Genomic DNA, 26,969 nt, shown 5'->3' with positions numbered 1-26,969 from the left:
TGTGTGTGTGTACACCACAGACCCTGTCATGTTCCCTGGTGGAAGGTCTATATCTGCGTGAGGCTGACAGTATGCAGGAACTACTGTGTACTCCATCGCAACACCGCACCGACATACTGGCATGGATCTGTAGCAGGTAACACACTCAGTACTGCACTGATACTGGCATGGATCTGTAGCAGGTAACACACTCAGTACTGCACTGATACTGGCATGGATCTGTAGCAGGTAACACACTCAGTACTGCACTGATACTGGCATGGATCTGTAGCAGGTAACACACTCAGTACTGCACTGATACTGGCATGGATCTGTAGCAGGTAACACACTCAGTACTGCACTGATACTGGCATGGATCTGTAGCAGGTAACACACTCAGTACTGCACTGATACTGGCATGGATCTGTAGCTGGTAACACACTCAGTACTGCACTGATACTGGCATGGATCTGTAGCAGGTAACACACTCAGTACTGCACTGATACTGGCATGGATCTGTAGCAGGTAACACACTCAGTACTGCACTGATACTGGCATGGATCTGTAGCAGGTAACACACTCAGTACTGCACTGATACTGGCATGGATCTGTAGCTGGTAACACACTCAGTACTGCACTGATACTGGCATGGATCTGTAGCAGGTAACACACTCAGTACTGCACTGATACTGGCATGGATCTGTAGCAGGTAACACACTCAGTACTGCACTGATACTGGCATGGATCTGTAGCAGGTAACACACTCAGTACTGCACTGATACTGGCATGGATCTGTAGCAGGTAACACACTCAGTACTGCACTGATACTGGCATGGATCTGTAGCAGGTAACACACTCAGTACTGCACTGATACTGGCATGGATCTGTAGCAGGTAACACACTCAGTACTGCACTGATACTGGCATGGATCTGTAGCTGGTAACACACTCAGTACTGCACTGATACTGGCATGGATCTGTAGCAGGTAACACACTCAGTACTGCACTGATACTGGCATGGATCTGTAGCAGGTAACACACTCAGTACTGCACTGATACTGGCATGGATCTGTAGCAGGTAACACACTCAGTACTGCACTGATACTGGCATGGATCTGTAGCTGGTAACACACTCAGTACTGCACTGATACTGGCATGGATCTGTAGCAGGTAACACACTCAGTACTGCACTGATACTGGCATGGATCTGTAGCTGGTAACACACTCAGTACTGCACTGATACTGGCATGGATCTGTAGCAGGTAACACACTCAGTACTGCACTGATACTGGCATGGATCTGTAGCAGGTAACACACTCAGTACTGCACTGATACTGGCATGGATCTGTAGCAGGTAACACACTCAGTACTGCACTGATACTGGCATGGATCTGTAGCAGGTAACACACTCAGTACTGCACTGATACTGGCATGGATCTGTAGCAGGTAACACACTCAGTACTGCACTGATACTGGCATGGATCTGTAGCAGGTAACACACTCAGTACTGCACTGATACTGGCATGGATCTGTAGCAGGTAACACACTCAGTACTGCACTGATACTGGCATGGATCTGTAGCAGGTAACACACTCAGTACTGCACTGATACTGGCATGGATCTGTAGCAGGTAACACACTCAGTACTGCACTGATACTGGCATGGATCTGTAGCTGGTAACACACTCAGTACTGCACTGATACTGGCATGGATCTGTAGCAGGTAACACACTCAGTACTGCACTGATACTGGCATGGATCTGTAGCAGGTAACACACTCAGTACTGCACTGATACTGGCATGGATCTGTAGCTGGTAACACACTCAGTACTGCACTGATACTGGCATGGATCTGTAGCTGGTAACACACTCAGTACTGCACTGATACTGGCATGGATCTGTAGCAGGTAACACACTCAGTACTGCACTGATACTGGCATGGATCTGTAGCAGGTAACACTCAGTACTGCACTGATACTGGCATGGATCTGTAGCAGGTAACACACTCAGTACTGCACTGATACTGGCATGGATCTGTAGCAGGTAACACACTCAGTACTGCACTGATACTGGCATGGATCTGTAGCTGGTAACACACTCAGTACTGCACTGATACTGGCATGGATCTGTAGCAGGTAACACACTCAGTACTGCACTGATACTGGCATGGATCTGTAGCAGGTAACACACTCAGTACTGCACTGATACTGGCATGGATCTGTAGCAGGTAACACACTCAGTACTGCACTGATACTGGCATGGATCTGTAGCAGGTAACACACTCAGTACTGCACTGATACTGGCATGGATCTGTAGCAGGTAACACACTCAGTACTGCACTGATACTGGCATGGATCTGTAGCAGGTAACACACTCAGTACTGCACTGATACTGGCATGGATCTGTAGCAGGTAACACACTCAGTACTGCACTGATACTGGCATGGATCTGTAGCAGGTAACACACTCAGTACTGCACTGATACTGGCATGGATCTGTAGCAGGTAACACACTAAGTACTGCACTGATACTGGCATGGATCTGTAGCAGGTAACACACTAAGTACTGCACTGATACTGGCATGGATCTGTAGCAGGTAACACACTCAGTACTGCACTGATACTGGCATGGATCTGTAGCAGGTAACACACTCAGTACTGCACTGATACTGGCATGGATCTGTAGCTGGTAACACACTCAGTACTGCACTGATACTGGCATGGATCTGTAGCAGGTAACACACTCAGTACTGCACTGATACTGGCATGGATCTGTAGCAGGTAACACACTCAGTACTGCACTGATACTGGCATGGATCTGTAGCTGGTAACACACTCAGTACTGCACTGATACTGGCATGGATCTGTAGCTGGTAACACACTCAGTACTGCACTGATACTGGCATGGATCTGTAGCAGGTAACACTCAGTACTGCACTGATACTGGCATGGATCTGTAGCAGGTAACACACTCAGTACTGCACTGATACTGGCATGGATCTGTAGCAGGTAACACACTCAGTACTGCACTGATACTGGCATGGATCTGTAGCAGGTAACACACTCAGTACTGCACTGATACTGGCATGGATCTGTAGCAGGTAACACACTCAGTACTGCACTGATACTGGCATGGATCTGTAGCTGGTAACACACTCAGTACTGCACTGATACTGGCATGGATCTGTAGCAGGTAACACACTCAGTACTGCACTGATACTGGCATGGATCTGTAGCTGGTAACACACTCAGTACTGCACTGATACTGGCATGGATCTGTAGCAGGTAACACACTCAGTACTGCACTGATACTGGCATGGATCTGTAGCAGGTAACACACTCAGTACTGCACTGATACTGGCATGGATCTGTAGCAGGTAACACACTCAGTACTGCACTGATACTGGCATGGATCTGTAGCAGGTAACACACTAAGTACTGCACTGATACTGGCATGGATCTGTAGCAGGTAACACACTCAGTACTGCACTGATACTGGCATGGATCTGTAGCAGGTAACACACTCAGTACTGCACTGATACTGGCATGGATCTGTAGCAGGTAACACACTCAGTACTGCACTGATACTGGCATGGATCTGTAGCAGGTAACACACTCAGTACTGCACTGATACTGGCATGGATCTGTAGCAGGTAACACACTCAGTACTGCACTGATACTGGCATGGATCTGTAGCAGGTAACACACTCAGTACTGCACTGATACTGGCATGGATCTGTAGCAGGTAACACACTCAGTACTGCACTGATACTGGCATGGATCTGTAGCAGGTAACACACTCAGTACTGCACTGATACTGGCATGGATCTGTAGCAGGTAACACACTCAGTACTGCACTGATACTGGCATGGATCTGTAGCAGGTAACACACTCAGTACTGCACTGATACTGGCATGGATCTGTAGCAGGTAACACACTCAGTACTGCACTGATACTGGCATGGATCTGTAGCAGGTAACACTCAGTACTGCACTGATACTGGCATGGATCTGTAGCAGGTAACACTCAGTACTGCACTGATACTGGCATGGATCTGTAGCAGGTAACACACTCAGTACTGCACTGATACTGGCATGGATCTGTAGCAGGTAACACACTCAGTACTGCACTGATACTGGCATGGATCTGTAGCAGGTAACACACTCAGTACTGCACTGATACTGGCATGGATCTGTAGCAGGTAACACACTCAGTACTGCACTGATACTGGCATGGATCTGTAGCAGGTAACACACTCAGTACTGCACTGATACTGGCATGGATCTGTAGCAGGTAACACACTCAGTACTGCACTGATACTGGCATGGATCTGTAGCAGGTAACACACTCAGTACTGCACTGATACTGGCATGGATCTGTAGCAGGTAACACACTCAGTACTGCACTGATACTGGCATGGATCTGTAGCAGGTAACACACTCAGTACTGAACTGATACTGGCATGGATCTGTAGCAGGTAACACACTCAGTACTGCACCGACATACTGGCATGGATCTGTAGCAGGTAACACACTCAGTACTGCACCGACATACTTGCATGGATCTGTAGCAGGTAACACACTCAGTACTGCACTGATACTGGCATGGATCAATTGGTAGGGGGTACTACACCCTCAGCTGTTTGTGCAGCTGTTCCAGGGCGGTGTGAGTGGACGCCGGCAGGGGGAGGGGGGGGATGGACGCCGGGGGGGGGGAGATGGACGCCGGCACCAAACTGATATACTTTCTCCCGGTGGACCAAGTGAGTGTTCATGTTTAAAGTGGGCTGATCTCTCTCTGTCTCTCTCTCTGTCTCTCTCTCTGCAGCATCTGTCCATCTCTCGGTAAGAAACTGCCCTCACTCAGATCTAAAGACCCAATCTCCCTCAGCCAAGGTAAATATACATGCCTGGGTAAATTCCTATTGATTTCCAGCTAATGTTGATATGTCAGAAGGCGTTAGTGGACCGTGTGAGAAAGTGTGTCCTGTACATCATGTCCACCAGATGGTGTGCAGCACTGCCAACTTAACTGCTTCTGCTTACATACCGGTAAACATCAATATTTATTGTAAGCTAATCTGTCTCTCTCAAAAAAAAAATGAGAATCAATGTCTCTCTCACCTAGAGCTGGCAGTGTTTGGCCAGGAGATGATGCTGTGTAGAACAGACGACCTGGACCTGATCACGGTAGGGAGGGAGGGAGGGAGGAGGGGAAAGAGAGGGATGTGAATTTTAAATTGTGTTGCTTTACTTTGAATGTTATTTTGAGCCCAACGGCAATGTTTCCATCTTGCGGTTCATGTGCGGCAGGGTAGCCTAGTGGTTAGAGCGTTGTGTTAGTAACCAAAAGGTTGCAAGTTCGAATCCCCGAGCCGACAAGGTACAAATCTGTCGTTCTGCCGCTGAACAAGGTAGTTAACCCACTGTTCCCCTGAACAAGGCAGTTAACCCACTGTTCCCCTGAGCAAGGCAGTTAACCCACTGTTCCCCTGAGCAAGGCAGTTAACCCACTGTTCCCCTGAGCAAGGCAGTTAACCCACTGTTCCCCTGAGCAAGGCAGTTAACCCACTGTTCCCCTGAGCAAGGCAGTTAACCCACTGTTCCCCTGAGCAAGGCAGTTAACCCACTCACCCCTGAACAAGGCAGTTAACCCACTGTTCCCCTGAACAAGGCAGTAACCCACTGTTCCCTTGAACAAGGCAGTTAACCCACTGTTCCCCTGAACAAGGCAGTTAACCCACTGTTCCCTTGAACAAGGCAGTAACCCACTGTTCCCCTGAACAAGGCAGTTAACCCACTGTTCCCCTGAGCAAGGCAGTTAACCCACTGTTCCCCTGAACAAGGCAGTAACCCACTGTTCCCTTGAACAAGGCAGTTAACCCACTGTTCCCTTGAACAAGGCAGTTAACCCACTGTTCCCTGAACAAGGCAGTTAACCCACTGTTCCCCTGAACAAGGCAGTTAACCCACTGTTCCCCTGAACAAGGCAGTTAACCCACCGTTCCCCTGAACAAGGCAGTTAACCCACTCACCCCCTGAACAAGGCAGTTAACCCACTGTTCCCCTGAACAAGGCAGTAACCCACTGTTCCCCTGAACAAGGCAGTTAACCCACTGTTCCCCTGAACAAGGCAGTTAACCCACTGTTCCCTTGAACAAGGCAGTTAACCCACGGTTCCCTTGAACAAGGCAGTTAACCCACTGTTCCCTGAACAAGGCAGTTAACCCACTGTTCCCCTGAACAAGGCAGTTAACCCACTGTTCCCCTGAACAAGGCAGTTAACCCACTGTTCCCTGAACAAGGCAGTTAACCCACCGTTCCCTGAACAAGGCAGTTAACCCACCGTTCCCTGAACAAGGCAGTTAACCCACCGTTCCCTGAACAAGGCAGTTAACCCACCGTTCCCCTGAACAAGGCAGTTAACCCACCGTTCCCTGAACAAGGCAGTTAACCCACCGTTCCCTGAACAAGGCAGTTAACCCACCGTTCCCCTGAACGGGCAGTTAACCCACTGTTCCCCTGAACGGGGCAGTTAACCCACTGTTCCCCTGAACAAGGCAGTAACCCACTGTTCCCCTGAACAAGGCAGTTAACCCACTGTTCCCCTGAACAAGGCAGTTAACCCACTGTTCCCTTGAACAAGGCAGTTAACCCACGGTTCCCTTGAACAAGGCAGTTAACCCACTGTTCCCTTGAACAAGGCAGTAACCCACTGTTCCCCTGAACGGGGCAGTTAACCCACTGTTCCCCTGAACAAGGCAGTTAACCCACTGTTCCCCTGAACAAGGCAGTTAACCCACTGTTCCCTTGAACAAGGCAGTAACCCACTGTTCCCCTGAACAAGGCAGTTAACCCACTGTTCCCCTGAACAAGGCAGTTAACCCACTGTTCCCTTGAACAAGGCAGTTAACCCGCCGTTCCCCTGAACGGGGCAGTTAACCCACTGTTCCCCTGAACAAGGCAGTAACCCACTGTTCCCCTGAACAAGGCAGTTAACCCACTGTTCCCCTGAACAAGGCAGTTAACCCACTGTTCCCTTGAACAAGGCAGTTAACCCACGGTTCCCTTGAACAAGGCAGTTAACCCACTGTTCCCCTGAACAAGGCAGTTAACCCACCGTTCCCCTGAACAAGGCAGTTAACCCACTGTTCCCTTGAACAAGGCAGTTAACCCACGGTTCCCTTGAACAAGGCAGTTAACCCACTGTTCCCCTGAACGGGGCAGTTAACCCGCCGTTCCCCTGAACGGGGCAGTTAACCCGCCGTTCCCCTGAACGGGGCAGTTAACCCACGGTTCCCCTGAACAGGGCAGTTAACCCACTGTTCCCCTGAACGGGGCAGTTAACCCGCCGTTCCCCTGAACGGGGCAGTTAACCCGCCGTTCCCCTGAACGGGGCAGTTAACCCGCCGTTCCCCTGAACGGGGCAGTTAACCCGCCGTTCCCCTGAACGGGGCAGTTAACCCGCCGTTCCCCTGAACGGGGCAGTTAACCCGCCGTTCCCCTGAACGGGGCAGTTAACCCACCGTTCCCCTGAACGGGGCAGTTTACCCACCGTTCCTAGGCGGTTTGTTCTTAACTGACTTGCCTAGTTAAGTAAAGGCGTGTGTATAACGTTCAGCGGTATATTATTCTGCTATATATTGTAACCGGCTGTATGCCTCCTCAGGGCCGGGCCTGCCCCCTGCGCCAGCTGTGGTTCCTGGAGCAGCTGCTCACTTTAGTGCCTGACTCCGTGGACAGCAGTGAGGACAGCAGGGCCGGAGGAGAGGGCCTACTGAAGGAACTCTTCTGTCCTGAAGCTCTGCCTCACCTGACACATGCTCTCACCCCTACTCTCACCCCCTGGCCCTCTGATATCAGGTACACACTCACCCCCTGGCCCTCTGATATCAGGTACACACTCACCCCCTGGCCCTCTGATATCAGGTACACACTCACCCCCTGGCCCTCTGATATCAGGTACACACTCACCCCCTGGCCCTCTGATATCAGGTACACACTCACCCCTGGCCCTCTATCAGGTACACACTCACCCCCTGGCCCTCTATCAGGTACACACTCACCCCTGGCCCTCTATCAGGTACACACTCACCCCTGGCCCTCTATCAGGTACACACTCACCCCTGGCCCTCTATCAGGTACACACTCACCCCTGGCCCTCTGATATCAGGTACACACCAACCCCTGGCCCTCTGATATCAGGTACACACTCACCCCCTGGCCCTCTGATATCAGGTACACAGTCACCCCCTGGCCCTCTGATATCAGGTACACAGTCACCCCCTGGCCCTCTGATATCAGGTACACACTCACCCCCTGGCCCTCTGATATCAGGTACACTCACCCCCTGGCCCTCTGATATCAGGTACACACTCACCCCCTGGCCCTCTATCAGGTACACACTCACCCCCTGGCCCTCTATCAGGTACACACTCACCCCCTGGCCCTCTATCAGGTACACACTCACCCCCTGGCCCTCTATCAGGTACACACTCACCCCCTGGCCCTCTATCAGGTACACACTCACCCCCTGGCCCTCTATCAGGTACACACTCACCCCCTGGCCCTCTGATATCAGGTACACACTCACCCCCTGGCCCTCTGATATCAGGTACACACTCACCCCCTGGCCCTCTGATATCAGGTACACACTCACCCCCTGGCCCTCTGATATCAGGTACACACTCACCCCCTGGCCCTCTGATATCAGGTACACACTCAACCCCTGGCCCTCTATCAGGTACACACTCACCCCTGGCCCTCTATCAGGTACACACTCACCCCTGGCCCTCTGATATCAGGTACACAGTCACCCCCTGGCCCTCTGATATCAGGTACACACTCAACCCCCTGGCCCTCTGATATCAGGTACACACTCACCCCCTGGCCCTCTGATATCAGGTACACAGTCACCCCCTGGCCCTCTGATATCAGGTACACAGTCACCCCCTGGCCCTCTGATATCAGGTACACAGTCACCCCTGGCCCTCTGATATCAGGTACACACTCACCCCTGGCCCTCTGATATCAGGTACACACTCACCCCCTGGCCCTCTATCAGGTACACACTCACCCCTGGCCCTCTATCAGGTACACACTCACCCCCTGGCCCTCTGATATCAGGTACACACTCACCCCTGGCCCTCTGATATCAGGTACACACTCACCCCCTGGCGCTCTGATATCAGGTACACACTCACCCCTGGCCCTCTGATATCAGGTACACACTCACCCCCTGGCCCTCTATCAGGTACACACTCACCCCCTGGCCCTCTGATATCAGGTACACACTCACCCCCTGGCCCTCTGATATCAGGTACACACTCACCCCCTGGCCCTCTGATATCAGGTACACACTCACCCCTGGCCCTCTGATATCAGGTACACACTCACCCCTGGCCCTCTGATATCAGGTACACAGTCACCCCCTGGCCCTCTGATATCAGGTACACACTCACCCCCTGGCCCTCTGATATCAGGTACACACTCACCCCCTGGCCCTCTGATATCAGGTACACACTCACCCCCTGGCCCTCTGATATCAGGTACACACTCACCCCCTGGCCCTCTGATATCAGGTACACACTCACCCCCTGGCCCTCTGATATCAGGTACACACTCACCCCCTGGCCCTCTGATATCAGGTACACACTCACCCCTGGCCCTCTGATATCAGGTACACACTCACCCCTGGCCCTCTGATATCAGGTACACACTCACCCCTGGCCCTCTGATATCAGGTACACACTCACCCCTGGCCCTCTGATATCAGGTACACACTCACCCCCTGGCCCTCTATCAGGTACACACTCACCCCTGGCCCTCTATCAGGTACACACTCACCCCCTGGCCCTCTATCAGGTACACACTCACCCCTGGCCCTCTATCAGGTACACACTCACCCCTGGCCCTCTATCAGGTACACACTCACCCCTGGCCCTCTGATATCAGGTACACACTCACCCCCTGGCCCTCTGATATCAGGTACACACTCACCCCCTGGCCCTCTGATATCAGGTACACACTCACCCCTGGCCCTCTGATATCAGGTACACACTCACCCCTGGCCCTCTGATATCAGGTACACACTCACCCCCTGGCCCTCTGATATCAGGTACACACTCACCCCTGGCCCTCTGATATCAGGTACACACTCACCCCTGGCCCTCTGATATCAGGTACACACTCACCCCTGGCCCTCTGATATCAGGTACACACCAACCCCTGGCCCTCTGATATCAGGTACACACCAACCCCCTGGCCCTCTGATATCAGGTACACACTCACCCCTGGTCCACTAACATCACCCCCATACCAACCCCTGGCCCACTAACATCACCCCCACACCAACCCCTGGTCCACTAACATCAGGTACCCACCAACCCCTGGTCCACTAACATCACCCCCACACCAACCCCTGGTCCACTAACATCACCCCCACACCAACCCCTGGCCCACTAACATCACCCCCACACCAACCCCTGGTCCACTAACATCACCCCACACCAACCCCTGGTCCACTAACATCAGGTACACACCAACCCCTGGTCCACTAACATCACCCCCACACCAACCCCTGGTCCACTAACATCACCCCACACCAACCCCCTGGCCCACTAACATCACCCCCACACCAACCCCTGGCCCACTAACATCACCCCACACCAACCCCTGGTCCACTAACATCACCCCCACACCAACCCCTGGTCCACTAACATCACCCCCACACCAAGCCCCTGGTCCACTAACATCACCCCCACACCAACCCCTGGCCCACTAACATCAGGTACACACCAACCCCTGGTCCACTAACATCACCCCCACACCAAGCCCCTGGTCCACTAACATCACCCCCACACCAACCCCTGGTCCACTAACATCACACACTAACCACCCCCACACCAACCCCTGGTCCACTAACATCAGGTACACACCAACCCCCTGGTCCACTAACATCACCCCCACACCAACCCCTGGTCCACTAACATCACCCCCAACCAACCCCCTGGTCCACTAACATCACCCCCACACCAACCCCTGGTCCACTAACATCAGGTACACACCAACCCCCTGGTCCACTAACATCACCCCCACACCAACCCCTGGTCCACTAACATCAGGTACACACCAACCCCCTGGTCCACTAACATCAGGTACACACCAACCCCCTGGCCCACTAACATCAGGTACACACCAACCCCCTGGTCCACTAACATCACCCCCACACCAACCCCCTGGTCCACTAACATCACCCCCACACCAACCCCCTGGTCCACTAACATCAGGTACACACCAACCCCTGGTCCACTAACATCACCCCACACCAACCCCTGGCCCACTAACATCACCCCCACACCAACCCCTGGTCCACTAACATCACCCCCACACCAACCCCCTGGTCCACTAACATCACCCCCACACCAACCCCTGGTCCACTAACATCAGGTACACACCAACCCCTGGTCCACTAACATCAGGTACACACCAACCCTAACATCAGGTACACACCAACCCCTGGTCCACTAACATACACACCAACCCCTGGTCCACTAACATCACCAACCCCCTGGTCCACTAACATCAGGTACACACCAACCCCTGGTCCACTAACATCACCCCCACACCAACCCCTGGTCCACTAACATCAGGTACACACCAACCCCTGGTCCACTAACATCAGGTACACACCAACCCCTGGTCCACTAACATCACTAACATCAGGTACACACCAACCCCCTGGTCCACTAACATCACATCACCCCCACACCAACCCCTGGTCCACTAACATCCACACCAACCCCTGGTCCACTAACATCACCCCCACACCAACCCCTGGTCCACTAACATCAGGTACACACCAACCCCCTGGTCCACTAACATCACCCCCACACCAACCCCCTGGTCCACTAACATCAGGTACACACCAACCAACCCCTGGTCCACTAACATCACCCCCACACCAACCCCCTGGTCCACTAACCCACACCAACCCCTGGTCCACTAACATCACTAACATCCACACCAACCCCTGGTCATCACTAACATCATCCCCCACACCAACCCCCTGGTCCACTAACATCACCCCACACAACCCCCTCAAGGTAACATCACCCCCACACCAACCCCTGGTCCACTAAACATCAGGTACACACCAACCCCTGGTCCACTAACATCACCCCCACACCAACCCCCTGGTCCACTAACATTACTATGACAACCAGTGGAACAGCCACTTGCATCTAAATCTTGTTGGGGGAGAAGGATTACCTACCCTTACTTACCCTATCCTAGGTATTCCTTGAAGAGGTGGGGTTTCAGGTGTCTCCGGAAGGTGGTGATTGACTCCGCTGTCCTGGCGTCGTGAGGGAGTTTGTTCCACCATTGGGGGCCAGAGCAGCGAACAGTTTTGACTGGGCTGAGCGGGAAACTGTACTTCCTCAGTGGTAGGGAGGCGAGCAGGCCAGAGGTGGATGAACGCAGTGCCCTTGTTTGGGTGTAGGGCCTGATCCAGAGCCTGGAGGTACTGAGGTGCCGTTCCCCTCACAGCTCCGTAGGCGAGCACCATGGTCTTGTAGCGGATGCGGGAGCTTCAACTGGAAGCCAGTGGAGAGAGCGGAGGAGCGGGGTGACGTGAGAGAACTTGGGAAGGTTGAACACCAGACGGGCTGCGACGTTCTGATGAGTTGTAGGGGTTTAATGGCACAGGCAGGGAGCCCAGCCAACAGCGAGTTGCAGTAATCAAGACGGGAGATGACAAGTGCCTGGATTAGGACCTGCGCCGCTTCCTGTGTGAGGCAGGGTCGTACTCTGCGGATGTTGTAGAGCATGAACCTACAGGAACGGGACACCGCCTTGATGTTAGTTGAGAACGTCAGGGTGTTGTCCAGGATCACGCCAAGGTTCTTAGCGCTCTGGGAGGAGGACACAATGGAGTTGTCAACCGTGATGGCGAGATCATGGAACGGGCAGTCTTTCCCCGGGAGGAAGAGGAGCTCCGTCTTGCTGAGGTTCAGCTTGAGGTGGTGATCCGTCATCCACACTGATATGTCTGCCAGACATGCAGAGATGCGATTCGCCACCTGGTCATCAGAAGGGGGAAAGGAGAAGATTAATTGTGTGTCGTCTGCATAGCAATGATAGGAGAGACCATGTGAGGTTATGACAGAGCCAAGTGACTTGGTGTATAGCGAGAATAAGAGAGGGCCTAGAACAGAGCCCTGGGACACCAGTGGTGAGAGCGCGTGGTGAGGAGACAGATTCTCGCCACGCCACCTGGTAGGAGCGACCTGTCAGGTAGGACGCAATCCAAGCGTGGGCGCGCCGGGAGATGCCCAACTCGGAGAGGGTGGAGAGGAGGATCTGATGGTTCACAGTATCGAAGGCAGCCGATAGGTCTAGAAGGATGAGAGCAGAGGAGAGAGAGTTAGCTTTAGCAGTGCGGAGCGCCTCCGTGATACAGAGAAGAGCAGTCTCAGTTGAATGACTAGTCTTGAAACCTGACTGATTTGGATCAAGAAGGTCATTCTGAGAGAGATAGAGGTAGAGCTGGCCAAGGACGGCACGCCAAGAGTTTTGGAGAGAAAAAGAGAGAAGGGATACTGGTCTGTAGTTGTTGACATCGGAGGATCGAAAGTGTAGGTTTTTTTCAGAAGGGGTGCAACTTCGCTCTCTTGAAGACGGGAGGGACGTAGCCAGCGGTCAGGGGATGAGTTGATGAGCGAGGTGAGGTAAGGGAGAAGGTCTCCGGAAATGGTCTGGAGAAGAGAGGAGGGGATAGGGTCAAGCGGGCAGGTTGTTGGGCGGCCGTCGTCACAAGACGCGAGATTTCATCTGGAGAGAGAGGGAGAAAGAGGTCAGAGCATAGGGTAGGGCAGTGTGAGCAGAACCAGCGGTGTCGTTTGACTTAGCAACGAGGATCGGATGTCATCGACCTTCTTTTCAAAATGGTTGACGAAGTCATCTGCAGAGAGGGAGGAGGGAGGGGGGGGGATTCAGGAGGGAGGAGAAGGTGGCAAAGAGCTTCCTAGGGTTAGAGGCAGATGCTTGGAACTTAGAATGGTAGAAAGTGGCTTTAGCAGCAGAGACAGAGGAGGAAAATGTAGAGAGGAGGGAGTGAAAGGATGCCAGGTCCGCAGGGAGGCGAGTTTTCCTCCATTTCCGCTCGGCTGCCCGGAGCCCTGTTCGCCGGCACCCCCACACCAACCCCTGGTCCACTAACATCACCCCCCACACCAACCCCTGGTCCACTAACATCAGGTACACACCAACCCCCTGGTCCACTAACATCACCCCCACACCAACCCCCTGGTCCACTAACATCAGGTACACACCAACCCCCTGGTCCACTAACATCACCCCACACCAACTCCCTGGTCCACTAACATCACCCCACACCAACCCCTGGTCCACTAACATCACCCCCACACCAACTCCCTGGTCCACTAACATCAGGTACACACCAACCCCTGGTCCACTAACATCACCCCCACACCAACCCCTGGTCCACTAACATCAGGTACACACCAACCCCTGGCCCACTAACATCAGGTACACACCAACCCCCTGGTCCACTAACATCACCCCCACACCAACCCCTGGGTCCACTAACATCAGGTACACACCAACCCCTGGTCCACTAACATCAGGTACACACCAACCCCTGGTCCACTAACATCAGGTACACACCAACCCCTGGTCCACTAACATCAGGTACACACCAACCCCTGGTCCACTAACATCAGGTACACACCAACCCCCTGGTCCACTAACATCACCCCCCACACCAACCCCTGGTCCACTAACATCACCCCCACACCAACCCCTGGTCCACTAACATCAGGTACACACCAACCCCTGGTCCACTAACACCAACCCCTGGTCCACTAACATCACCCCCACACCAACCCCCTGGTCCACTAACATCACCCCACACCAACCCCTGGTCCACTAACATCACCCCCACACCAACCCCTGGTCCACTAACATCACCCCCACACCAACCCCTGGTCCACTAACATCACCCCCACACCAACCCCTTGGCCCACTAACATCAGGTACACCAACCCCCTGGTCCACTAACATCACCCCCACACCAACCCCTGGTCCACTAACATCACCCCCACACCAACCCCTGGTCCACTGCCAACATCAGGTACACACCAACCCCTGGTCCACTAACATCAGGTACACACCAACCCCTGGTCCACTAACATCACCCCCACACCAACCCCCTGGTCCACTAACATCACCCCACACCAACCCCTGGTCCACTAACATCAGGTACATACCAACCCCTGGTCCACTAACATCACCCCCACACCAACCCCTGGTCCACTAACATCACCCCCACACCAACCCCTGGTCCACTAACATCAGGTACACACCAACCCCTGGTCCACTAACATCACCCCCACACCAACCCCTGGCCCACTAACATCAGGTACACACCAACCCCCTGGTCCACTAACATCAGGTACATACCAACCCCTGGTCCACTAACATCACCCCCACACCAACCCTGGTCCACTAACATCACCCCCACACCAACCCCCTGGTCCACCAACATCACCCCACACAAACCCCCTGGTCCACTAACATCACCCCCCACACCAACCCCTGGCCCACTAACATCACCCCCACACCAACCCCTGGTCCACTAACATCACCCCCACACCAACCCCTGGTCCACTAACATCACCCCCACACCAACCCCCTGGCCCACTAACATCAGGTACACCAACCCCTGGCCCACTAACATCAGGTACACACCAACCCCCTGGTCCACTAACATCAGGTACACACCAACCCCTGGTCCACTAACATCAGGTACACACCAACCCCTGGCCCACTAACATCAGGTACACACCAACCCCTGGTCCACTAACATCAGGTACACACCAACCCCTGGTCCACTAACATCACCCCCACACCAACCCCTGGTCCACTAACATCAGGTACACACCAACCCCTGGTCCACTAACATCAGGTACACACCAACCCCCTGGTCCACAACATCAGGTACACACCAACCCCTGGCCCACTAACATCACCCCCACACCAACCCCTGGTCCACTAACATCACCCCCCACACCAACCCCCTGGTCCACTAACATCACCCCCACACCAACCCCTGGTCCACTAACATCAGGTACACACCAACCCCCTGGTCCACTAACATCACCCCACACCAACCCCTGGTCCACTAACATCACCCCCACACCAACCCCCTGGTCCACTAACATCAGGTACACACCAACCCCTGGTCCACTAACATCACCCCCACACCAACCCCCTGGTCCACTAACATCAGGTACACACCAACCCCCTGGTCCACTAACATCACCCCCACACCAACCCCTGGTCCACTAACATCACACCCACACCAACCCCCTGGCCCACTAACATCACCCCCCACACCAACCCCTGGCCCACTAACATCACCCCCACACCAACCCCTGGCCCACTAACATCACCCCACACCAACCCCTGGTCCACTAACATCACCCCCACACCAACCCCTGGTCCACTAACATCACCCCACACCAACCCCTGGCCACTAACATCAGGTACACACCAACCCCCTGGTCCACTAACATCACCCCACACCAGCCCCCTGGTCCACTAACGTCACCCCACACCAACCCCTGGCCCACTAACATCAGGTACACACCAACCCCTGGTCCACTAACATCACCCCCACACCAACCCCTGGTCCACTAACATCACCCCCACACCAACCCCCTGGTCCACTAACATCACCCCCACACCAACCCCTGGTCCACTAACATCACCCCCACACCAACCCCTGGTCCACTAACATCACCCCCACACCAACCCCTGGTCCACTAACATCAGGTACACACCAACCCCCTGGTCCACTAACATCAGGTACACACCAACCCCCTGGTCCACTAACATCACCCCACACCAACCCCTGGTCCACTAACATCACCCCACACCAACCCCTGGTCCACTAACATCACCCCACACCAACCCCTGGTCCACTAACATCAGGTACACACCAACCCCTGGTCCACTAACATCACCCCCACACCAACCCCCTGGTCCACTAACATCAGGTACACACCAACCCCTGGTCCACTAACATCACCCCACACCAACCCCTGGCCCACTAACATCACCCCCACACCAACCCCTGGTCCACTAACATCACCCCCACACCAACCCCTGGTCCACTAACATCACCCCCACACCAACCCCTGGCCCACTAACATCAGGTACACACCAACCCCTGGTCCACTAACATCACCCCCACACCAACCCCTGGTCCACTAACATCACCCCCACACCAACCCCTGGCCCACTAACATCAGGTACACACCAACCCCTGGTCCACTAACATCACCCCCACACCAACCCCCTGGTCCACTAACATCACCCCCACACCAACCCCCTGGTCCACTAACATCACCCCCACACCAACCCCCTGGTCCACTAACATCACCCCCACACCAACCCCTGGTCCACTAACATCACCCCACACCAACCCCTGGTCCACTAACATCACCCCCACACCAACCCCTGGTCCACTAACATCACCCCACACCAACCCCTGGTCCACTAACATCACCCCCACACCAACCCCCTGGTCCACTAACATCACCCCCACACCAACCCCTGGTCCACTAACATCAGGTACACACCAACCCCCTGGTCCACTAACATCACCCCCACACCAACCCCTGGTCCACTAACATCACCCCCACACCAACCCCTGGTCCACTAACATCACCCCCACACCAACCCCTGGTCCCTTGGACATGTTTTAGTTTCCGGCCCATTACTAACTCACCTGACCTCTCTCCAGGGGTGCCAGGAAGGGTCAGAGGTCACTACCCAGCAGGCCGAGGCGAGGAGGTTGCTGGTGTCACAGCCTTGCTGGAGTCCACTCACGCCGCCCTGGAACAGCTGCATGACCAGGTGAGGGGGTGTGTCTGTAATCCAGGGGAGAAGTTGTACTGACATACGGTCACCTCCCCAAATTTTTGGCACCCTTGATAAGGATGAGAAGAAATGTACCTGACGAGGATAGGTGTCTAAATGATAACAGTACTGAGTCTAATGCTTTGTCTCCCTTGTAATGATAACAGTACTGAGTCTAATGCTTTGTCTCCCCTTGTAATGATAACAGTACTGAGTCTAATGCTTTGTCTCCTTGTAATGATAACAGTACTGAGTCTTAATGCTTTGTTTCCCTTGTAATGATAACAGTACTGAGTCTTAATGCTTTGTCTCCCCTTGTAATGATAACAGTACTGAGTCTAATGCTTTGTCTCCCCTTGTAATGATAACAGTACTGAGTCTTAATGCTTTGTCTCCTTGTAAAATGATAACAGTACTGAGTCTTAATGCTTTGTCTCCCTTGTAATGATAACAGTACTGAGTCTTAATGCTTTGTCTCCCTTGTAATGATAACAGTACTGAGTCTTAATGCTTTGTCTCCCTTGTAATGATAACAGTACTGAGTCTAATGCTTTGTTTCCCTTGTAATGATAACAGTACTGAGTCTTAATGCTTTGTTTCCCCTTGTAATGATAACAGTACTGAGTCTTAATGCTTTGTTTCCTTGTAATGATAACAGTACTGAGTCTTAATGCTTTGTCTCCCCTTGTAATGATAACAGTACTGAGTCTAATGCTTTGTCTCCCTTGTAATGATAACAGTACTGAGTCTTAATGCTTTGTCTCCCCTTGTAATGATAACAGTACTGAGTCTTAATGCTTTGTCTCCTTGTAATGATAACAGTACTGAGTCTAATGCTTTGTCTCCCTTGTAATGATAACAGTACTGAGTCTTAATGCTTTGTCTCCCCTTGTAATGATAACAGTACTGAGTCTTAATGCTTTGTCTCCTTGTAATGATAACAGTACTGAGTCTTAATGCTTTGTCTCCCTTGTAATGATAACAGTACTGAGTCTAATGCTTTGTCTCCCCTTGTAATGATAACAGTACTGAGTCTTAATGCTTTGTCTCCCCCTTGTAATGATAACAGTACTGAGTCTTAATGCTTTGTCTCCCTTGTAATGATAACAGTACTGAGTCTTAATGCTTTGTCTCCCTTGTAATGATAACAGTACTGAGTCTTAATGCTTTCTCCTTGTAATGATAACAGTACTGAGTCTAATGCTTTGTCTCCCCTTGTAATGATAACAGTACTGAGTCTTAATGCTTTATCTCCCTTGTAATGATAACAGTACTGAGTCTAATGCTTTGTCTCCTTGTAATGATAACAGTACTGAGTCTTAATGCTTTGTCTCCCTTGTAATGATAACAGTACTGAGTCTAATGCTTTGTCTCCCTTGTAATGATAACAGTACTGAGTCTAATGCTTTGTCTCCCCTTGTAATGATAACAGTACTGAGTCTAATGCTTTGTCTCCCTTGTAATGATAACAGTACTGAGTCTAATGCTTTGTCTCCTTGTAATGATAACAGTACTGAGTCTTAATGCTTTGTCTCCTTGTAATGATAACACTACTGAGTCTTAATGCTTTGTCTCCCTTGTAATGATAACACTACTGAGTCTAATGCTTTGTCTCCCCTTGTAATGATAACAGTACTGAGTCTTAATGCTTTGTCTCCCCTTGTAATGATAACAGTACTGAGTCTAATGCTTTGTCTCCCTTGTAATGATAACAGTACTGAGTCTTAATGCTTTGTCTCCCTTGTAATGATAACAGTACTGAGTCTAATGCTTTGTCTCCCTTGTAATGATAACAGTACTGAGTCTAATGCTTTGTCTCCCCTTGTAATGATAACAGTACTGAGTCTAATGCTTTGTCTCCCCTTGTAATGATAACAGTACTGAGTCTTAATGCTTTGTCTCCCTTGTAATGATAACAGTACTGAGTCTAATGCTTTGTCTCCCCTTGTAATGATAACAGTACTGAGTCTAATGCTTTGTCTCCCTTGTAATGATAACAGTACTGAGTCTAATGCTTTGTCTCCTTGTAATGATAACAGTACTGAGTCTAATGCTTTGTCTCCCTTGTAATGATAACAGTACTGAGTCTAATGCTTTGTCTCCCCTTGTAATGATAACAGTACTGAGTCTAATGCTTTGTCTCCCCTTGTAATGATAACAGTACTGAGTCTAATGCTTTGTCTCCTTGTAATGATAACAGTACTGAGTCTAATGCTTTGTCTCCTTGTAATGATAACAGTACTGAGTCTAATGCTTTGTCTCCCTTGTAATGATAACAGTACTGAGTCTAATGCTTTGTCTCCTTGTAATGATAACAGTACTGAGTCTAATGCTTTGTCTCCCCTTGTAATGATAACAGTACTGAGTAATGCTTTGTCTCCCTGTAATGATAACAGTACTGATGTCTAATGCTTTGTCTCCTTGTAATGATAACAGTACTGAGTCTAATGCTTTGTCTCCCCTTGTAATGATAACAGTACTGAGTCTAATGCTTTGTCTCCCCTTGTAATGATAACAGTACTGAGTCTAATGCTTTGTCTCCTTGTAATGATAACAGTACTGAGTCTCCAATGCTTTGTCTCCCCTTGTAATGATAACAGTACTGAGTCTAATGCTTTGTCTCCCTTGTATGATAACAGTACTGAGTCTAATGCTTTGTCTCCCCTTGTAATGATAACAGTACTGAGTCTTAATGCTTTGTCTCCCTTGTAATGATAACAGTACTGAGTCTTAATGCTTTGTCTCCCCCTTGTAATGATAACAGTACTGAGTCTTAATGCTTTGTCTCCTTGTAATGATAACAGTACTGAGTCTAATGCTTTGTCTCCCTTGTAATGATAACAGTACTGAGTCTTAATGCTTTGTCTCCCTTGTAATGATAACAGTACTGAGTCTAATGCTTTGTCTCCCCTTGTAATGATAACAGTACTGAGTCTAATGCTTTGTCTCCTTGTAATGATAACAGTACTGAGTCTAATGCTTTGTCTCCCCTTGTAATGATAACAGTACTGAGTCTAATGCTTTGTCTCCCCTTGTAATGATAACAGTACTGAGTCTAATGCTTTGTCTCCCTTGTAATGATAACAGTACTGAGTCTAATGCTTTGTCTCCCTTGTAATGATAACAGTACTGAGTCTAATGCTTTGTCTCCTTGTAATGATAACAGTACTGAGTCTAATGCTTTGTCTCCTTGTAATGATAACAGTACTGAGTCTAATGCTTTGTCTCCCTTGTAATGATAACAGTACTGAGTCTAATGCTTTGTCTCCCTTGTAATGATAACAGTACTGAGTCTAATGCTTTGTCTCCCCTTGTAATGATAACAGTACTGAGTCTAATGCTTTGTCTCCCCTTGTAATGATAACAGTACTGAGTCTTAATGCTTTGTCTCCCCTTGTAATGATAACAGTACTGAGTCTTAATGCTTTGTCTCCCCTTGTAATGATAACAGTACTGAGTCTAATGCTTTGTCTCCCTTGTAATGATAACAGTACTGAGTCTAATGCTTTGTCTCCCTTGTAATGATAACAGTACTGAGTCTAATGCTTTGTCTCCCTTGTAATGATAACAGTACTGAGTCTAATGCTTTGTCTCCCTTGTAATGATAACAGTACTGAGTCTAATGCTTTGTCTCCCCTTGTAATGATAACAGTACTGAGTCTAATGCTTTGTCTCCCCTTGTAATGATAACAGTACTGAGTCTAATGCTTTGTCTCCTTGTAATGATAACAGTACTGAGTCTAATGCTTTGTCTCCCCTGTAATGATAACAGTACTGAGTCTAATGCTTTGTCTCCCTTGTAATGATAACAGTACTGAGTCTAATGCTTTGTCTCCCTTGTAATGATAACAGTACTGAGTCTAATGCTTTGTCTCCTTGTAATGATAACAGTACTGAGTCTAATGCTTTGTCTCCTTGTAATGATAACAGTACTGAGTCTTAATGCTTTGTCTCCCTTGTAATGATAACAGTACTGAGTCTTAATGCTTTGTCTCCCTTGTAATGATAACAGTACTGAGTCTTAATGCTTTGTCTCCCCTTGTAATGATAACAGTACTGAGTCTAATGCTTTGTCTCCCCTTGTAATGATAACAGTACTGAGTCTTAATGCTTTGTCTCCCCTTGTAATGATAACAGTACTGAGTCTAATGCTTTGTCTCCCTTGTAATGATAACAGTACTGAGTCTAATGCTTTGTCTCCCTTGTAATGATAACAGTACTGAGTCTAATGCTTTGTCTCCCCTTGTAATGATAACAGTACTGAGTCTAATGCTTTGTCTCCCCTTGTAATGATAACAGTACTGAGTCTAATGCTTTGTCTCCCCTTGTAATGATAACAGTACTGAGTCTAATGCTTTGTCTCCCCTTGTAATGATAACAGTACTGAGTCTAATGCTTTGTCTCCCCTTGTAATGATAACAGTACTGAGTCTAATGCTTTGTCTCCCCTTGTAATGATAACAGTACTGAGTCTAATGCTTTGTCTCCCCTTGTAATGATAACAGTACTGAGTCTAATGCTTTGTCTCCCCTTGTAATGATAACAGTACTGAGTCTAATGCTTTGTCTCCCCTTGTAATGATAACAGTACTGAGTCTAATGCTTTGTCTCCCCGTGTAATGATAACAGTACTGAGTCTTAATGCTTTGTCTCCCCTTGTAATGATAACAGTACTGAGTCTTAATGCTTTGTCTCCTTGTAATGATAACAGTACTGAGTCTTAATGCTTTGTCTCCCTTGTAATGATAACAGTACTGAGTCTAATGCTTTGTCTCCCCTTGTAATGATAACAGTACTGAGTCTAAGGCTTTGTCTCCCCTTGTAATGATAACAGTACTGAGTCTAAGGCTTTGTCTCCCCTTGTAATGATAACAGTACTGAGCCTTTTCTAGAATGTTGTCTGAGATTCTAGAACACAGTGGGAGGGATCTTAGACTATTTACTCCATACAGAATCTCTCCAGATCCTTGTTATCCGTTGGCCATTGTAAATTGTTGATTTTTGTGGTCAATGAACCATTTCTGGGTGGATTTGATGTGTGCTTGGGGTTATTGTACTTCTGGAAGATCCACTTGAAGTAAATGTTCAGCCTCCTAGCAGAGGAAACCAGGTTTTTGCTAAAAATGTCCTTGTACTGGTAAAGTTGATGATGGCTTTGACGGTTCTTCAGTTCGTCTTTAACCTGAGATTTAAGTTTTGTTCAATTTCATCCATAATAATTTTTAGGAGTGCCAATCATTTAAAAAAAACTTTGAGATAAAAAGGGTTACTTGTTTCAACAAAATCTTCCACTGTATTAGTATGAAATGCTAGTCTTACCATTTTTTCTGAGCATGCAATGGAGCTCAGTATTCATATCTTATTATAAATCATTTATTTTCGCTTATTTTTTTATCGAGGGTGTCAATAATTATGGAGGTGGAATGATTGTTTTACCTACAGTGCCTTCAGACAGTGTTCATACCCTCGACTTATTCCACATTTTACAGGCTGAATTCAAAATGGATGAAATAGATTTGAAAAAGAATACCCCATATTGACAATTGAAACATGTTTTTAGAAATGTTTTCAAATGGATTGAAAATGAAATACAGAAATCTGATTTACGTAAGTATTCACACCCCTGAGTCGATATGTGTTAGATTCACCTTTGCCAGCGACTACAGAAGCGAGTCAGTAAGAGCTCTGCACACCTGGATTGTACAATATTTGCACATAATTATTTTTAAAATTCTTCAAGCTCTGTGAAGTCATTGGTCATTGCTAGACAGACATTTTCAGGTTTTACCATAGCAACATTCAAATCTACATTTACATTTACATTTAAGTCATTTAGCAGACGCTCTTATCCAGAGCGACTTATCTTGGTAAGCGACTCCAGTGTATGTTGGGTCTTGTGTTTAAAGTTATTGTCCTGCTGAAAGGTGAATTCATCTCCCAGTGTCTGGTGGAAAGCAGACTGAACCAGGTTATTGTCCTGCTGAAAGGTGAATTCATCTCCCAGTGTCTGTTGGGAAGCAGACTGAACCAGGTTATTGTCCTGCTGAAAGGTGAATTCATCTCCCAGTGTCTGGTGGAAAGCAGACTGAACCAGGTTATTGTCCTGCTGAAAGGTGAATTCATCTCCCCAGTGTCTGGTGGAAAGCAGACTGAACCAGGTTATTGTCCTGCTGAAAGGTGAATTCATCTCCCAGTGTCTGGTGGAAAGCAGACTGAACCAGGTTATTGTCCTGTTGAAAGGTGAATTCATCTCCCAGTGTCTGGTGGAAAGCAGACTGAACCAGGTTATTGTCCTGCTGAAAGGTGAATTCATCTCCCAGTGTCTGGTGGAAAGCAGACTGAACCAGGTTATTGTCCTGCTGAAAGGTGAATTCATCTCCCAGTGTCTGGTGGAAAGCAGACTGAACCAGGTTATTGTCCTGCTGAAAGGTGAATTCATCTCCCAGTGTCTGGTGGAAAGCAGACTGAACCAGGTTATTGTCCTGCTGGAAGGTGAATTCATCTCCCAGTGTCTGGTGGAAAGCATACTGAACCAGGTTATTGTCCTGCTGAAAGGTGAATTCATCTCCCAGTGTCTGGTGGAAAGCAGACTGAACCAGGTTATTGTCCTGCTGAAAGGTGAATTCAAATCAAATCAAATTTATTTATATAGCCCTTCGTACATCAGCTGATATCTCAAAGTGCTGTACAGAAACCCAGCCTAAAACCCCAAACAGCAAACAATGCAGGTGTAGAAGCATGGTGGCTAGGAAAACTCCTAGAAAGGCCAAAACCTAGGAAGAAACCTAGAGAGGAACCGGGAAGTGTGGGTGGCCAGTCCTCTTCTGGCTGTGCCGGGTAGAGATTATAACAGAACATGACCAAGATGTTCAAATGTTCATAAATGACCAGCATGGTCGAATAATAATAAGGCAGAACAGTTGAAACTGGAGCAGCAGCAGTCAGGTGGACTGGGGACAGCAAGAGTCATCATGTCAGGTAGTCCTGGGGCACAATTCATCTCCCAGTGTCTGGTGGAAAGCAGACTGAACCAGGTTATTGTCCTGCTGAAAGGTGAATTCATCTCCCAGTGTCTGGTGGAAAGCAGACTGAACCAGGTTATTGTCCTGCTGAAAGGTGAATTCATCTCCCAGTGTCTGGTGGAAAGCAGACTGAACCAGGTTATTGTCCTGCTGAAAGGTGAATTCATCTCCCAGTGTCTGGTGGAATCAGACTGAACCAGGTTATTGTCCTGCTGAAAGGTGAATTCATCTCCCAGTGTCTGGTGGAAAGCAGACTGAACCAGGTTATTGTCCTGCTGAAAGGTGAATTCATCTCCCAGTGTCTGGTGGAAAGCAGACTGAACCAGGTTATTGTCCTGCTGAAAGGTGAATTCATCTCCCAGTGTCTGGTGGAAAGCAGACTGAACCAGGTTATTGTCCTGCTGAAAGGTGAATTCATCTCCCAGTGTCTGGTGGAAAGCAGACTGAACCAGGTTATTGTCTTGCATCATAGGTACACTTCAACTATGACAGACAAATGAGAAGAAAAAAATCCAGAAAATCACATTGTAGGATTTTTTATGAATTTATTTACAAATTATACTGGAAAATAATTATTTGGTCACCTACAAACAAGCAAGATTTCTGGCTCTTTTAAGAGGCTCCTCTGTCCTCCACCAAGTTACCTACACCATCCAAAGTGTATTAATAACTTCACCATGATCAAGGGATGTCTGCTACTTTATTTTTACTCTTCTACCAATCGGTGCCATCCTTTCGAGGCATTGGAAAACCTCCCTGGTCTTTGTGGTTGAATCTGTGTTTGGAATTCACTGCTGACTGAAGAACCTTACAATTATCTGTATGTGTGGGGTACAGAGATGAGAGAGTCATTCAAAAATGATGTTAAACACTATTATTGCACACAGTGAGTCTATGTAACTTATGTGACTTGTTAAGCAAACTTTTACTCCTGAAACATGCAGCAATTTAAAAGATTTTACTGAGTTACAGTTCAAATAAGGAAATCAGTCCATTGAAATACATTCATTAGGCCCTAATCTATGGATTTCACATGATGGGAATACAGATGTGCGTCTGTTGGTCACAGATACCTTAACAAAAAGGTAGGAAGTAGGAACGTGGATCAGAAAACCAGTCAGTATCTGGTGTGGATCAGAAAACCAGTCAGTATCTGGTGTGGATCAGAAAACCAGTCAGTATCTGGTGTGGATCAGAAAACCAGTCAGTATCTGGTGTGGATCAGAAAACCAGTCAGTATCTGGTGTGGATCAGAAAACCAGTCAGTATCTGGTGTGGATCAGAAAACCAGTCAGTATCTGGTGTGGATCTGAAAACCAGTCAGTATCTGGTGTGGATCAGAAAACCAGTCAGTATCTGGTGTGGATCAGAAAACCAGTCAGTATCTGGTGTGGATCAGAAACCCAGTCAGTATCTGGTGTGGATCAGAAAACCAGTCAGTATCTGGTGTGGATCTGAAAACCAGTCAGTATCTGGTGTGGATCTGAAAACCAGTCAGTATCTGGTGGATCTGAAAACCAGTCAGTATCTGGTGTGATCAGAAAACCAGTCAGTATCTGGTGTGGATCAGAAAACCAGTCAGTATCTGGTGGGACCATTTGCCTTATGCATTATGACACATCTCCTTCACATAGTTGATCAGGCTGTTGCCTGTGGAATGTTGTCCCACTCTCTTCATTGGCTGTGTGAAGTAGCTGGATATTTGGCGGGAACTGGAACACGCTGTCATAGACGTATCCAGAGCATCCCAAACATGATGAGTAATGCAGCCATGGAGAAACTGGGACGTTTTCAGCTTCCAGGAATTACAGATCCTTGCAACACGGGTTGTGTATTATCACGCTGAAACGAGAGGGGATGGAGGCGGATGAATGACGCGAAATGAATGGGGCCCAAATCAAATGTTATTTGTCACATACACATGGTTAGCAGATGTTAATGCGAGTGTAGCTAAAATGCTTGTGCTTCTAGTTCCGACAATGCAGTGATAACCAACAAGTAATCTAACTAACAATTCCAAAACTACTGT

The 26,969-nt window shown here is 49.2% G+C and overlaps 1 protein-coding gene across 1 annotated transcript in view; it reads left to right on the top strand.

The window, feature by feature from the left end:
• Positions 1-26,969, top strand: part of haus7 (HAUS augmin-like complex, subunit 7) — a 34,956-nt gene that overhangs the window by 2,048 nt on the left and 5,939 nt on the right. Inside the window, exons 2-13 of the mRNA XM_052482615.1 lie at positions 21-136; positions 4,803-4,870; positions 4,982-5,026; positions 5,103-5,164; positions 7,644-7,837; positions 8,213-8,311; positions 8,556-8,687; positions 8,846-8,944; positions 9,228-9,293; positions 9,391-9,522; positions 10,027-10,091; positions 17,805-17,917. Of these exons, the coding sequence (XP_052338575.1) occupies positions 21-136; positions 4,803-4,870; positions 4,982-5,026; positions 5,103-5,164; positions 7,644-7,837; positions 8,213-8,311; positions 8,556-8,687; positions 8,846-8,944; positions 9,228-9,293; positions 9,391-9,522; positions 10,027-10,091; positions 17,805-17,917 (1,191 nt within the window). The remainder of the gene's footprint in view (positions 1-20; positions 137-4,802; positions 4,871-4,981; positions 5,027-5,102; positions 5,165-7,643; positions 7,838-8,212; positions 8,312-8,555; positions 8,688-8,845; positions 8,945-9,227; positions 9,294-9,390; positions 9,523-10,026; positions 10,092-17,804; positions 17,918-26,969) is intronic.

Source organism: Oncorhynchus keta, chromosome 27 (genome assembly GCF_023373465.1).
Source record: "Oncorhynchus keta strain PuntledgeMale-10-30-2019 chromosome 27, Oket_V2, whole genome shotgun sequence".
Lineage (NCBI taxonomy): Eukaryota > Metazoa > Chordata > Actinopteri > Salmoniformes > Salmonidae > Oncorhynchus > Oncorhynchus keta.
This window is presented reverse-complemented; position numbering and strand designations above follow the sequence as displayed.